General features: G+C 38.5%; 1 protein-coding gene across 1 annotated transcript in view; it reads right to left on the reverse strand.

Annotated features, from left to right (window-relative positions):
• Nucleotides 1-3,834: 3,834 nt before the first annotated feature.
• The window catches only part of LOC135219826 (thyroid receptor-interacting protein 6-like), a 195,927-nt gene continuing 185,058 nt past the window's right edge, over nt 3,835-14,703 (reverse strand). The window contains 1 exon segment of the mRNA XM_064256924.1: nt 3,835-6,849. Within this exon segment, the coding sequence (XP_064112994.1) occupies nt 6,718-6,849 (132 nt within the window). The 3' untranslated portion in view covers nt 3,835-6,717.

The raw sequence follows: 14,703 nt of genomic DNA on the forward strand, positions 1-14,703 counted from the left end.
TGTAACCCTTAATGATTGAGAAAGAAAGCAGCTTCTCTGCACATAGGGAAACTGAGTCAGCTAAATAGAAGGTCCGACTGGCGAGAAACCCTGTTGATGACACCAATCACAGTAAACAGCACTTTTCCCGTTACACAGCTGTAGAAGATTTCCTGAGATAGCCAGACATCTGTTGCTGCTCTGCAAGAAAAGCCTCTCCCTCGCAGGAAATATGGGATAGTCTCCAATCGTGAAGAGACAGGAACCCTACTGATCAGTGGAATCTGTTGAGGTGCGGTTGGCAAAGGTTGTGCCATGGGGGAATCTCTTGGCACCTTGGTCAGCAGGGCCAATAGGTTGGGATGCCACTCGGCATGTGGCCACAAGGGAGCCACTAAGGTCATTCTGAGGTTCTGAAAGAACCTGTTGATTAGTTGGTGGATCAGGCATAAATGTCCAGATTGTCCCAGGATGTTGCAGAGCATCTTCTGCTGTGGCTGGAGGATCCAGAACGATTGAACAAAACGCCTCTAGTTTTATGTTGTATCAGTTTGCATAAAGGTCTATCATGGGCCTTCCCCACTGATGGAAAAACCTTTCTGCTACCTTCAGGTGTGAGCACTATGTTCCCAAGACTTGACCCTGATGACTCAGCAGTCACTCCATTGTAGCAGACTCTTGGTGTGTAAAAGAGGTGCCGTCTGACCAGATTTGGTATAACAAAAAAAGACCCGGGCCTAGGTGAACCAGGTTTGGATCCACTTCCTTGATTTTAATACAATGTTTGGGGTAACATAAAAATGTGTATTTTGTGGAAGAGGAGGAGGGAGCAACTTAAATAACCTGCTAGACTGAAGCAAGTTGTCCCATCCACAGACAAGAGAATTCAATTGGTTAAGGATGCAACCCTAACGATGCCATCGTCTTTCTTGTGCCCCACAAGGGATTTGAGACCCGAAGGAAAATCTGAACTGATAGCCATAGTCTTTTGTTAAATCTGTACCCATGAATGAGTTCCACCACTTCTGCATAAGCAGTTAAGAAGTTTTGGTTGTTGGCATTGAGGGGGAGAGGACCTTCTAGGCTACGAGAATCTTGATCTGGTCTGTCGACTGTTTCGGTGGTATCCTGTGTATCATTATTTACTACTGACTGAAGCACGAGAACAGTCAGGGCCTAACACTTTGGGTTTATTATCGTTCTGATAAACAAGATGGACTCAATCAAGTCTTGATAGTGGTCCCGGACAGAAGACCGAGAGAGTGGCCTGTGTGCTACAGGAGAGGACGGTTGCAGTTAGTTCTGCGAACAAGAAGGACTCGCGTTACATGGAGAATGGTCATGGCCGCGCACTGCTCCATGGACTACTTGCTCTGAGAGAGGAATGATTCCAATCACTAGAATGTTCCCTCAGGTGTGAAGTCGACTTCTTTACGGCTGCGTTGTCATCTTTATTAACAACTGTGGTCTTAACACTCATGTCTTGAGCAGGGCTAGTGGAAGAAGAATTAGACACTCATCAGAAGCTAAGGTAGAAGACGTATGACTGTGAACCTTAACAGGTGCTTGGCCATCTGTAATGGTGAGTAACCCTAGAGGGGCAGCTAGAGATGAGTTATAAACTTGGAGGTGACGGTATGATCATGATGGACCCACCGAGAATCAACTGTAGGAGATGGACAGTTGGCCCTCAGACAAAGGAGAGATGGAGAGGGAATCCAAAGAGGGCCTGTGGAACTTCTTGCAAGGAGGGGCCGTGAAGTCCTTCTTCCTCCAATGCCTTGGTGGAATGGAACGAATGGACAATGAAGAACATGACTGCAAGACGACGATGAGGAAGACTGAGATCTACTATGATTCTACTTTGGTTTCTTTATAATGGAATGGCTGAACTTCTTTCAGAAGAATACCCTCGACTCTTTCCATTAGGGCTTGATCACGAGAGTCAGGATGAGATTACATAGAAGGCCCAGGAATGGAAACTGATGGAAGGGGCACGGCTGTTGAAAGTACAGTGTAGGCCGAGGAAGTCACAGCTGTAGACATGCAAGCAAAATTCACAGACACCAACGCTGTAGAGACTGACATGGCAACAGACTTTGGGAGACGGAAAGACAAGAGGAAGGACAGTAGGCCCCCAAAAGTTGGGCACCGCAGGAAGTCCTAGTGAAGACCAGCACTCTGATAGCTTCTCCTCATCCATTCCTGTGACAACAGTCAAGGGGAAGTTGCCTACCTTCTCACGGGGTGTGGGGGTTAGGGAACAATGATTGACAATCCCTCTACCCGAAAGAACAGTAGTAGCTAAATCAATCGTAAGATCTCCCAGACCCTTCCTTGAATGAATGATTTAAGTTATCAGGCGTTGTGACTTCTGTGGTCATGAACACCGAGACTCCTCCTTGAACTAACAGAGACGAACCAATAGAAGAACGAGAAGTAAAATCTTCACGAGTTGATGATGCATTGAGAAGCAAATCTGGCGAAGGAGACGTTACGTTGCGTATATCCTAGTTTAACCAGACCACTGAGCTGATTAACAGCTCTCCTAGGGCTGGTCTGAAGGATTAGATATTTTTACGTGGCTAGGAACCAATTGGTTACCTAGCAATGTGACCTACAGCTTATTGTGGGATCTGAACCACATTATATTGAGAAATTAATTTCTAATTACCAAAAACAAATTCCACTCATTCCACGTTGGCATAGTGGAGAACCAAACTCAGAACCACCGAATTGGTAGGCGAGTACGTAACCCACTTGTCCACTGAGGAACTCTGGTGGAGGAGAGAAAGAACACAAAGGAATGGAGGCACCCGACACCATTGGAGGCTCAAAGTCTTCCCATGATGGAATAGCTAATTTCCTCTTGTATTTCTTCACACCAAAATGCTTCCATTTCTCCGGAGACGAGTCACAACACTGAACAGGGGCTACTTACATTGCAACAATTAGATCTGCATCTGCTACTAGTTTAATGAGGATCAGTTTCAAGAGAGGCAAGATAACAAAAGCATGGGTTGTCAGCTACTCCAGGGCATTTTCTCTGAGGCAAAGTCTTCTTACCATAGAAACACACATAAAACACAAAGAAAACCCAGACCACCAGGGTGTAGAAAGAACAGGAAATGTGTAGAAAACTATGCTAGAAAGGCCAATGCATATTTTGCTTGAAGACAGTTTGAGAGATAACTGGTGACTCACAACATATATGAAGGGGAGAAGAGGTCAGGCTCTGCCTATTCTCTCTCCCCATTAGCTGACACACTGATGGGACCAATTCTGGTTTTATTTTTAACCAGATCTAGCTATATTAGAGAGATTTTCCCATACATAAAGACCGGAAGGTTTGTTCCTCGTTAAAACATTTTTTTCTCTTGAAATGTATTATCTTATAGAGCACAGTATAGTTCACAACATACTATCACCATCATGGAGGCTCTTTCAGTACATATATCTGTAGATAGGGCACTAGCTACATTAGAGAGATTTTCCCATACGTAAAGACTGGAAGGTTTGTTCCTCGTATAAATATTTTTTCCTTTTAATGTATTATCTTGTAGAGCACAATATAGTTCACAACATACTATCACCATCGTGGAGGCTCTTTCAGTACATATATCTGTAGAATAGGGCACATGGAACACAATCACTGCAAATTATTTAGTATAGTATACCAGCAGTCTGCCATGTATAAAAAATTAATGGGGATTAATTCATTAATAGGTTATTGATTACACTTATAACCAAGAGACAGTACTAATGCAAAAATAAACTGGACACAGCAAAATTACCTAATTTAATGTAAAATATCAAGTACACCCTTATAATCTTTAAAAGGTTATTAACATCACATTCATGTGTAGTTCTGTATATTTTAATATAGTGAATAGATTCTAATTACATAAAGAATACTGAACTGAAGTTTTATAATATACTCATTACCACTCACATAATATCTCTGATAAGCTGACATCACCAATTACTTAGTAGATGAAATGAACATTAATTCCACATTTGACATTACTGTAAAACAAAACAAATATCCAGAAATTCTTTTTTCTGATATAAATAATGCATTGCAACACATGTTCTTAAGCGGCTAACACAGAAAATTTATACACAATTTCTAATTATTTTCCTTGAGGAAAAAATTTGATTCAATATTACAATACTGCATTGTTGTGCTTCAATTTCACTATTAATAAAAATTTCTGATGACATTATGCCTCATCACCTCAGCAAGAAAACACACAAACTGTACCTGTCTACTTTCACCATGCATGAAGGGAGAAACATGAATTTATTAGTGCTATAATCATTAGTAAATCTCTCAAAATATGAGTGTAAGAGACTTCAGCATTGTAGAAATCTATTAACTGTTCTGTACAACAGCAAACTTGACAACTATATAGTAATAATTTATGCACCATGGATCATAGTTCTTTCAAAACTATCTTAAAAATAGCAATGCCTTAGATACTGTTTTAGCAACCAGTAGTTCACATCCTACACCTAGTACATCCAGAATGGAAGACAAAACAAACTCTTACCACTTTCACAAATCATGAATTTTATGTGAAACAATACTGAAAAGTACTCAGTGTGTAATAGAAATGTGGGATACAAAATGCAAGTATACTGATACGTGGTAGATAATGGTTAGGAACGCTGGTTATGCTTTTCACAAAACTGAACATAGAATGACAATAATGAATTCCTTCAATGATGGATGAGGATAGAATGTTTTGTTTCTCAAGAATCAAACTAAAGTGTCTAAATCATAATAAATTATACTTCTTTAAGAAATAATAAGTAACCTTTCCTTGACGTATTTTTCTCCTGTGAAAAGAAACCCTGGAATTATGATGCAAAATTTTTGTTAAAAAATAAAGAGCCAATTTCTCAAAAAATTCTTGGCAAATGTATTTAAACTGCCAGTGTACCTGTTTCTTGTCACAAATAATGTAGATGACAAACAAATAACTCTGTACTAAACATCCAATCTATAAATAGCAAACACTGAGCCAATGAACATGAAAAAAGTACAGTCACAACATACAAAATGAAATTGCAAAAATATTGTGAAGACTGAAGCATAAGCAACACATGGATAGAGCTAGGAGAGTAGGAATGATTATGTATGACTAAAAAGAGCAAAGTTAAATTCTACATGCTAAATAATTCACTTTACAATTACTTACATGAATTAATTACAATGTATATGGATCAATAAGAATCAAGATGTTTTAATATGAAAGTAGACATTTTATTGAAAAATCAAATGTTAAATAAACATCTAAGCAAAAATAAAATAAAAACATTGCTTAAAAGAAAAGTCTGTACATGAATTTCATACTACAAACCTAAGTTTATATAAAGTCTATTTAGATTAAAATAATTTGCAATGTAAGGCAAGGGTATAACTACCCTATGAAATGGGTTGAGTCATTCATTAAAAAGATTATACAAAATACAATAAAAATTGATTAACATATGCCAGCTGAAGGATGCCATACCTATGTACTTTTCTGCATTTGCAAAATAGAAGAGGTATTGACTTTAAAAAAATACTTCTTCAGCTAATGGCTTGCCGTCAAATGTATAAAAACTTAAAACATCATTGTTTCAATGAAAGGATGGTCTATATTTAGCAGGTCAGTCAAGAGGGTCAAACTTATCCCTCTACTTCTCATCACATACTTACAAAATGTTGTTTGACTATTAGTGATAACACACCATACCAAGATAATCTCTCTCTCTCTCTCTCTCTCTCTCTCTCTCTCTCTCTCTCTCTCTCTCTCTCTCTCTCTCTCTCTCTCATATTCATGAATCTTGGTCAGTAGGTCAGTACACTAGAGACCTGTATGTCAGCATGATAATAGATATGCTTTTAGCTGCATGTGATATTGATGTAAAACTTATTTAAATAAACCATTTGAATTCAAAATAAAAGTTTGTTTCTATCATTTTGCATGTTTTATTGCATTTTTACTGCATGAGTAATGTGAGAATTTTGGTCTAAGTACATGTATGCTAGTCTGAACTAAATGCACCAACACAATATCACAAAACAATTAGTTCAGAATTGTTTTTATTATATGACAACAAATTACTATTGAATACATAATTTTTCTTTGATACATGAGCATTATTCATACACAGTTTTGCTGGAATTGACAAATCACTATCACAAATTTTTTTTATACATAAGCATTATTCATACAGAGTTTTTGCTGGAATTAAAAAGCCAAAGAACAAAATAACTTGAAATAGTAAATTATCAAATAAAGTTAACAAAAGATGCATTCTAAAGTCAATTATGTAGTATTGTCTAGGTATGGTATCAATGACATCATACATACCACCACTCTTGGTACTTTTATGTAGGCAGACCTGCAGTATATAGACCTTAGATACAAGTACTGGTAATGAAACCATTAAGTATATACTTATTGGTCACAGATGTTCAGGGATAAAATTAAAATCTAATTGACTTATGGTATGGATACATGCGACTCGTATGTACAGTACTGTAATAAGTAAAATGACTGGAGAATTGGATACATATTACAAATAAACACACTTAATGGTTTACTTTACTTCTGAAAATTATATACTGTACTGTAAATCCATATCCATCACTTCTATGAATGGCAATGTGAATTTGAAAACTTTTTATATATACTTTTTACGTAAAGAGAGACAGACGACGGAAGAAAGCCATTAATATATGATCTAGAGGTCAGTGGTAACTTTCGATGTTATGGCTTGTACTCGTCGGGCATTACAGCTTTTGCAAAGAACGTGTCCATCTAAAGGATAACATCCACGGCCTTCTGCTTCTGAAGATAAGACTAGTCCACAGTCCTGTAAAATAACCAGAAGTACAGTAATAGTATAAATGCTGCACTTCAACAAACAGGTTGCTTAGATGAGAATTATGATGTGCAAGGTAAAATGATGGCTAAAATGACAAATTTTGAATCAATTTGTATTTTTCATAACTAACAAACCTGAGATCATGACAATAGGATAAATCTTCTGCGTCAGCAGGAAACCAGTTAAAAACAAAGATTGTAACTGCAAAGAATCTGTGGTATCTGGCAACCAGTGCATAGCTGAGGTGAAAGCAAGTTGAGAGTGCACTTGAATCCAGTGATGATCAAGGGCCCCATACACTGAACGATTGTCGTTATCGACAAACACACACACTATTCAGACAGTATGAACAATCTCCGCATCGATTTCAGTCTGAACAAAGATTTTGTCTGAGGAAGACATGGCATCATCTCTAGAAGAGATGTGTACGATAGCATTATATCGGCAGACAAACACATACATTGAACGACCTGTGTAAGACAGACATAAGTCAGCCAGCAATTTGGTTGTGACAAATCCCCACTGAGATCGTTCAGATACGAAACAACACCCACTTTTGCATTCAGACAAGCCTATGCACAATGTTTTTGCGAATGATACAGACAATCATTCAGTGTCTGGGGCCCCTCAGTCTTTCTTCCAACCCAGGATGAAACGTAAGAGGGGCGGCTAGAGGTGGGCAGTTTAGCTATGAAAAATGCAATTTAACTAAGCGAACAAACCTTTTGTCTTAACAATAGAATAGACTCATAATTTGGAGGGAGGTATAAGAATCCTGAACCGACTGGGGGTTTGGCACACCTGATCATTGTTCTTGGAAATGAGATTGCTAAAGAAGACCAAGGCCTTTGAGAGGTTAGATACGTATATGGATATCTAACGCTCAGTCCACTGCATTCAAATACAATGAAACATGACCAGATTCATTGTATTCATGGAAGTCCAAAAGAATACGTATCTATTCAAGAAACGGGTTTGTCACCACTCCTCACTCCCCTCTTGGAGACAAGTAGATTTGCATGTTGCATGGAACATGAAAAGTGCTGTACGGTAATATCATGGCTGCAACGCTCACTTGCATCATGCCAGTTCCAGCCTATGATGTGTCTATTCTTCACCTGCCTGTAGGAATGAAGGAGAAAAGGGGGAGAAAAGAGGGCAGTCAACTCCCTCACTCCCTACTCCACACAATCATCTTAGGCCAGATACAAACTGTCCTGCCAGGCACAGGATGAGTCATACTTGTTGAACAGCCACCCCTGGACCCAAGGAAAATGTGTCCAAGGATCTGTAGGTAATGCTCTTCAAGCAGAAGAAAGTGAAAGTGAAAGATCGTCTGAAATAATAGCCTTACATCTAAGTTGCTGTTCTGCAGGAAAGCCCTCCCAAAAGAGATACTGGATCAACTCCAGACATGAAGAGATAAAGATCCCATTGATTGGTGGCACCTCTCCACAAGAAACTGGCGAAGAAGGTTGTGCTTGGGAGGAATCTCTCAGCCACTCAGCTTGGTGTTAAGGTGCTTCTAGGGTTAACCAAAGACTTTGGAGCTTGAAAAGAGGTAGTTGTCCTTAATTTACCCCTTTGAATTGTTCCTATACTCATGAGCCTCCTCCGAAAGGTTGGGGTACTCATCTCGGAGAGCTCTTGGCTTCGGGGGCACGGAGCGTACAGTAATACCCCGAACTTGCGTGAGGTTAGCTTTCAGACCCCCTCGCGCAAGGGGAAGTTTCGCATAAGTTTGGCATGGTTTCTAAAAATGCTAATAAATGATTACTTCTAGTTTGAACACTAAATGACCCTAATCGTGCTCCCTAAGTATTCAGCTAACTTTAAAAATGAAATTAAAGTTACTATAATTTGATTTAAAAGTTAGTTTAATACATTACCCTTGAAAAAGAAATAACTGGTTGGCATAAAAATAGTTACAGTAACTACTACATACATACATATCCATTTTTGTACACATACAAATGTTACCCCTAATTCATGGGATGCCATTTTCTTTTTTCCTCAGAGTAAAAGAAGTTTTCTTTGAGTCACTAGGTAAACTTCATCAGTCAGTCATAACGAAGATACACAATTCAATAAAATAAATAAAACATGTATGTACATACGTAATGTTTGCAGAGGGTGAAGGTAGAATTCAATCAATTCAAAAACATGAACTAGTGTGAGAGCTAAGTATGAACGAGAGAGAGAAATACGTATGTCATGTGAGGTAAAACTCTGGAGGGGTATCATCTTTAAAAATTGCGAATGGGATCACATCTTCTGAAAGTACATTAGCTGAATGTGCTGTAATTACGTAACATAGTACATACTGATTGTACCAGCACTTTTCTCTGAGGTTAAGATAATAATTTTAACAACGACAACTCTGTTATGTTTGATATGTTTTCCTAGTTGATCATGGAGTTCATATATAGTGACAAACACTGAATTATGTACTGCTTTTGTATTATTTTCAAAAATATGAATAGCATACACAAAATCTCCATACTGATTTTACACTTGAAAGCATGAAAACTTATACTAAATTGTAGTACATACACTAGTACGTACTTAAGAAATTAAACAAGTTTCTGAAGGGATATCATCTTTGGAGAGCGCAGTAACTTTGTGAATGGGTATCGCATCTTGTAAAAGTACATATATGCACTAACTGTAGGTGCTGTAATTACCTGTATATCATATTTATGCAAGTACAAAAATAAAAATAATACATTTTTAATAAATATTTTATACATGAAATCTTTCAATCTTATAAATTTACATAATGAATTAAACATAAACACTTTTGCAGGGTTTTGCAGTGCTTCTGGAGGATTCGCAAATGTTCGCGCTATTGTGAATTCGTGCAAATCGATTCGTGTAAGTTTGGGGTATTACTGTACAGGACAACCAAGTCCACATCAGTGTTGGAGCCGAGCACAACTTCCTGGGACTTGAGAAGATTCGAGGAAGGTAGGTGAGGGTACTCTTATCGTTCAACCTCCCAGAAAGTTCCCAAAAGGCTGAAAGGGGAAGTCTGCTCCAACAAACAATTCTGGGACTGTGAATAGAAGACCTCTAGTTCCTGTCATAGATTAGAGATCTAACATGGGTCTTTCCCAAGTAGACAGAAGAGATAATAGGAAAACCCAAGGGGATGTCCAATGACAAAATGCTCAGTACAGATACGTTCTAAATAGCCTACTGTCAACTTGTGCATTGTCAAAGTAATTGCATTGCAGACGGGAGAAGTCCTTGAGCTGCCAAACATCTCCAACAGAGGAGACATCCTATGACAATAAGACATACCCCCCGCCCCTTTTTCACTAAGGAACCACCATCGCGACATTCCTGAGCAACGTAGCACGGAGCTAAGACGGATCTTAACTACTGCAGAGACAAGAACACTAGGATATTGAGGTACATTACCAATCTGAACCGAACCTAACCTAACCCAATACCCAACTCTTGAAGCATGGGAAAATCTTGCAGTATTAAAGCAGCAGAACATGCTCTGGGAAATCAGAGAGCAAGTCCGATAAACATAAGCTCAAACCAGCTATGCTAGGCTAAGAACTCTAACACTTAAGCTAGGATAAGATGGAGAGAGATGTTTGAACAATCTAGGCTAGAACTAGGTCACTCAGTGTAAGCTAGTGTAAGATGGAAAAGTTAGGTTTGGACTAACTAGGCTAATCCAGGGTAAGAATTTCACCAATTGCTATGCAAGAACTCAACCATTTAGGGTAAGCTAAGCTGGAAAGGAAGGTTCAAGCTAACTAAACTAGGTTATGCTAGGCTAAGATGGTTTAGGTAGATTTGAACTAGCTAAGATAGACTATGCATAGCACGCAACCACTTGCTAAGCGCCTCAGTGGCATGATCGGTTTGGTCTTGGCCTGCCACCTCGGTGGCTGCGAGTTCAATTCTCGGGCATTGCATTGAGGAGTCAGAGATGTGTATTTCTGGTGATAGAAGTTCACTCTCAATGTGGTTCTTAAGTCACGTCAAGCTGTTGGTCCTGTTGCTGAATAACCACTGGTTCCATGCAACATAAAATCACCTTACAAACAAAACCAGCCACTCGCTAGGCTAGGCTAAGCACTCTACCACTTGCTAGGCTAAGAACTCAAATACTTAAGCTGAGCTAGGTTAAGGTAGTTTCATCCTTCCTTTGGCTTGAAGCTTCTTGGTTTAGACTCAGTACCTAGTCAGTTAAGTAGGTTTGAATTCCAAAAGGAGGAGTCAAGTCAATAATCTTGTAGGAAAAATTAAAAAGTAAATAAACAATGAAAAGAGAATTCTTCTTACCTGAAGTCTTGGGTGAACACAAAGACTTTCAATTCCCATAATGAAGGCCATATGGGCTTGATCAAATAAATCCACTAACTTGCTGTGGAAGACGCAATAGTTAGAGATCAATCTCATATGTTGAACACATGGAGCATCTGTCTGAAGCTACCAAGGGAACTCCCATCAGTCTTTTGCTGTGGTCAAAAGGCATCCTCTTCCACCAGAAGGACTATGCTCTTGAATGATGGAATAAGATCTTGAGTTCACCTTTGAAAAGGGAGAACTGGGCATGCAGCTGTGCGACAAATCACGTACACAGTTGTGCAACAAATCACGTACTTGGACGTGAGATGAATCATGAATAAGTCACGCAATGAAACACATACACGATCGTGTAACGAATCATGGTGTGACATTGAACAAAGCACGTGTGAAGAACATCTGGGATATCACACTCTTTGACTCTGGAAGGCGAACAACGAAAGTAGGACGCCCAGAAGAACGAGCTGGGGAGACAAACGCCTAGACTTCTAGGTCACAGAATGAAGAAGCAGTACTATGATGAGAGACACGATTGACAACAGCCTCATGTCCACAACTGTTACTAGAAACATGTCCATGGGGATGAAGAAGAGATGAGCTGAAGTCTCTAGAATAGGAGAATGTTTTGGAGGCCCTGGAACAGCAACCTCAGAGGGGAGCACCTTCGACTTCTAAACTGGAGCCTTGTCATCCTACGCTGAACTTGAACAGGCTGAGGGTATACTGTAGAAACTTCCAGGTTACTTCAAACTGGAGAGAAACAATGAATCAGAGTTTTGAAGAAAACGTATGAAACATCCTTATGAGTCTTAGATTTCTACAAAATCAAAGAAATCGGGAAAGCAAACAAGCCATAAACAGGTCGAAGGTTGGTTGTTCGTTCTACCCAAGTGTCCGAAGACACAAGGGAGAAAATACTCGTTTGGAAAAATTCCTAGACTAATATCAGACTCGGGTTACCTCTCCAACTTGCTGAATCCAAGGAAATTGAGCACCAGGTGCCAAGATCTGTAAGATCTTGAAGAGAAGCTCAACTGGAATAAAACCCAGCTTGTTGATGGGTAGTGAACACCAAAGAGGAAGGCGAAGATGGAGAAAATATCTTCCTTCATCTCCTTCAGCAACCAGAGGGCCTCCCCAGTACATGTGCACATGAAGAAAAGTGAAGAATTTACCAAGAAAATCCAACGCCAAAAGTAGTGCAGACGAGTTGCCCTTCTCTTGAACACAATGTTGATGGAAACTATGTCCTCATAAGGAGAAGCCATGTGGTGACAATAAACCACTAAGCTGCAGCTTCCCAAGCTTTACTCAACTACATTACTACAGTCTGAAACAAACACAAATACCTTCCTTAATAATCTAGTATAGTATATAAATTTACAATGATAATAGTAAATGGTAATATCCCTCACAATGTTAGTAACCCTTACCCTATAATACATCCTATTATGCTTATTAATATTACTAATAATAACCAAACAGATACAGGTAGCGTTCTAGTTACAATAATTCGTCTTATGATAATCCAATTTTACGATGGGGTTAGCAATTAATACTGATACAACAGTATTTTGAAAATATTTTTAAATTTCACCCATAACAGGTGGAGCCCAGCAGCGTACAACCAGGCAGCAAGAGAGAGAGACCAAATTACATTACCCTAATTTTATCCCATCTTCTAGTTAAATAAGTTTAAAAAAACAGCAAAAGAGAATTATGAAAGTTTTGTTTTATAGTTTTACTCGTTTGGTAAATGTGTACAGCCATGAACAACAGACTGAGAAACATTTTGCTAAGTACAGCCAAATTGGATAACAAAATCCATTTGGCTTGTATTTCAACCATTGTACGATAGTAAACAATTACCTCAGTTATGTTGTAAAATGATAGGACCGATATATTTTTAGTTAATAATTTTGTTTGCTATAGACCAAAGATCTGCAAGGAAACATAGTTAAATTTAAACAAAGCTGTAGCTAAAGCTGAGAACACTTTTCGAGCTGCTAATGACTGTTACTGTGCATTGGTAACAAAGCTAAAACTCCCGTAAACTTATCCGATCAAACACAACCGTAGATAAAGTTGAGAGAAAATAATTTTACTCAAAACTTCAGGTCTTGAAAGAATACAGTTTACTGCTGTTTTCATGCAATAAAAGATAATGTAACGGTAAAGCTCGTATACGAAGAAATCAAGCGAAAATAGCGAACGGAATCACATAATTTTCCTTACACAATAAACATGCCCACAAAGCAATCTGTTAATGAAACAAATAATTTAGTTCCCATTGAGACATATTAAATTAATATTTCAACTTAAAATTAACACGTCTTATAATGAAATGATGACCTTGTCTCATATAAGTAAAGTATTTAGATATTCTTTTATGCTAACTAGAAGCAAAACAATTCACTCCGAATTGAGTTAAATACGACAAAATAGACTTGTATTTGCCATCAGCTGATTTCCATACAAAAACATTGACTGCTTTGTTGGTGTTTTATGATACAATATGTAATATGAGAATACATACAATATAATAGGATAAAGTAATGTATAATTTTTAAAATATTCACGGAAAAGATGCATATTCATTATGTTTTATTCCATAATTATATGTAGGCGTCGGCAGCCTGATAGTTATCACTCAATTATGCCGATATTGGTCCGAATCCGAGTCCGATTTACCATGGTATCTATCATTGTGTACGCTAGGCTAACTTGTTAATGTTATTCAGTTTCTCTTAGTACTAAATTATCATGAGCCAATATGCATTGAACCTAAAGAATTAGCTGAAAATGATATTGTTATTTTACAATAAAGTTTTGTACATACTTACCTGGCAGACATATACTTAGCTTACGTCTCTGACGTCACGACAGAATTCAAAACTCGCGGCTAACGCGACAGGTAGGTCAGGTGATCTACCTTACCCGCCGCTGGGAAGCGGGTGTAAGAACCAACATACCTTTCTTGCCAGATTTTTTCTCTCTTATACCTGTCTCCTGAGGGGAGGCTGGGCGGGCCATCAATCGTATATGTCTGCCAGGTAAGTATGTACAAAACTTTATTGTAAAATAACAATATCATTTTTGTACATGAACTTTCCTGTCAGACATATACTTAGCTGATTGACACCCTTGGTGGAGGGTACAAGACAGAAAATAACAAAGAAAAGGTAAACAACACCTCTTGTAGGATAAAAATAACCTTGGTTCTTACCTGTTTAGGCTGAAGACTTCATAGATACTGTCTATTAGTCTGCATAGCCATAAGAGCTACAGCGAGGGCGTGACCTACAGCTGAAAAGACTCTTTGGGTCTACTAACGGGACTTGATATCCGCTTACTTAGTAGAATCCAAGTCGGATCATGTCAATGGGGGTTCACCCTCTTCTATGACAGAACCTGTCCACTACCAACGCAGGGAGCTTCAAACCAAATCCGATCACCTAACCAAACTAAAGTTATTAGTAATACGAAACGAAAAAAGATGCCTACCTGCATCAT

This window comes from Macrobrachium nipponense, chromosome 1, assembly GCF_015104395.2.
Source record: "Macrobrachium nipponense isolate FS-2020 chromosome 1, ASM1510439v2, whole genome shotgun sequence".
In the NCBI taxonomy this organism is placed as follows: domain Eukaryota; kingdom Metazoa; phylum Arthropoda; class Malacostraca; order Decapoda; family Palaemonidae; genus Macrobrachium; species Macrobrachium nipponense.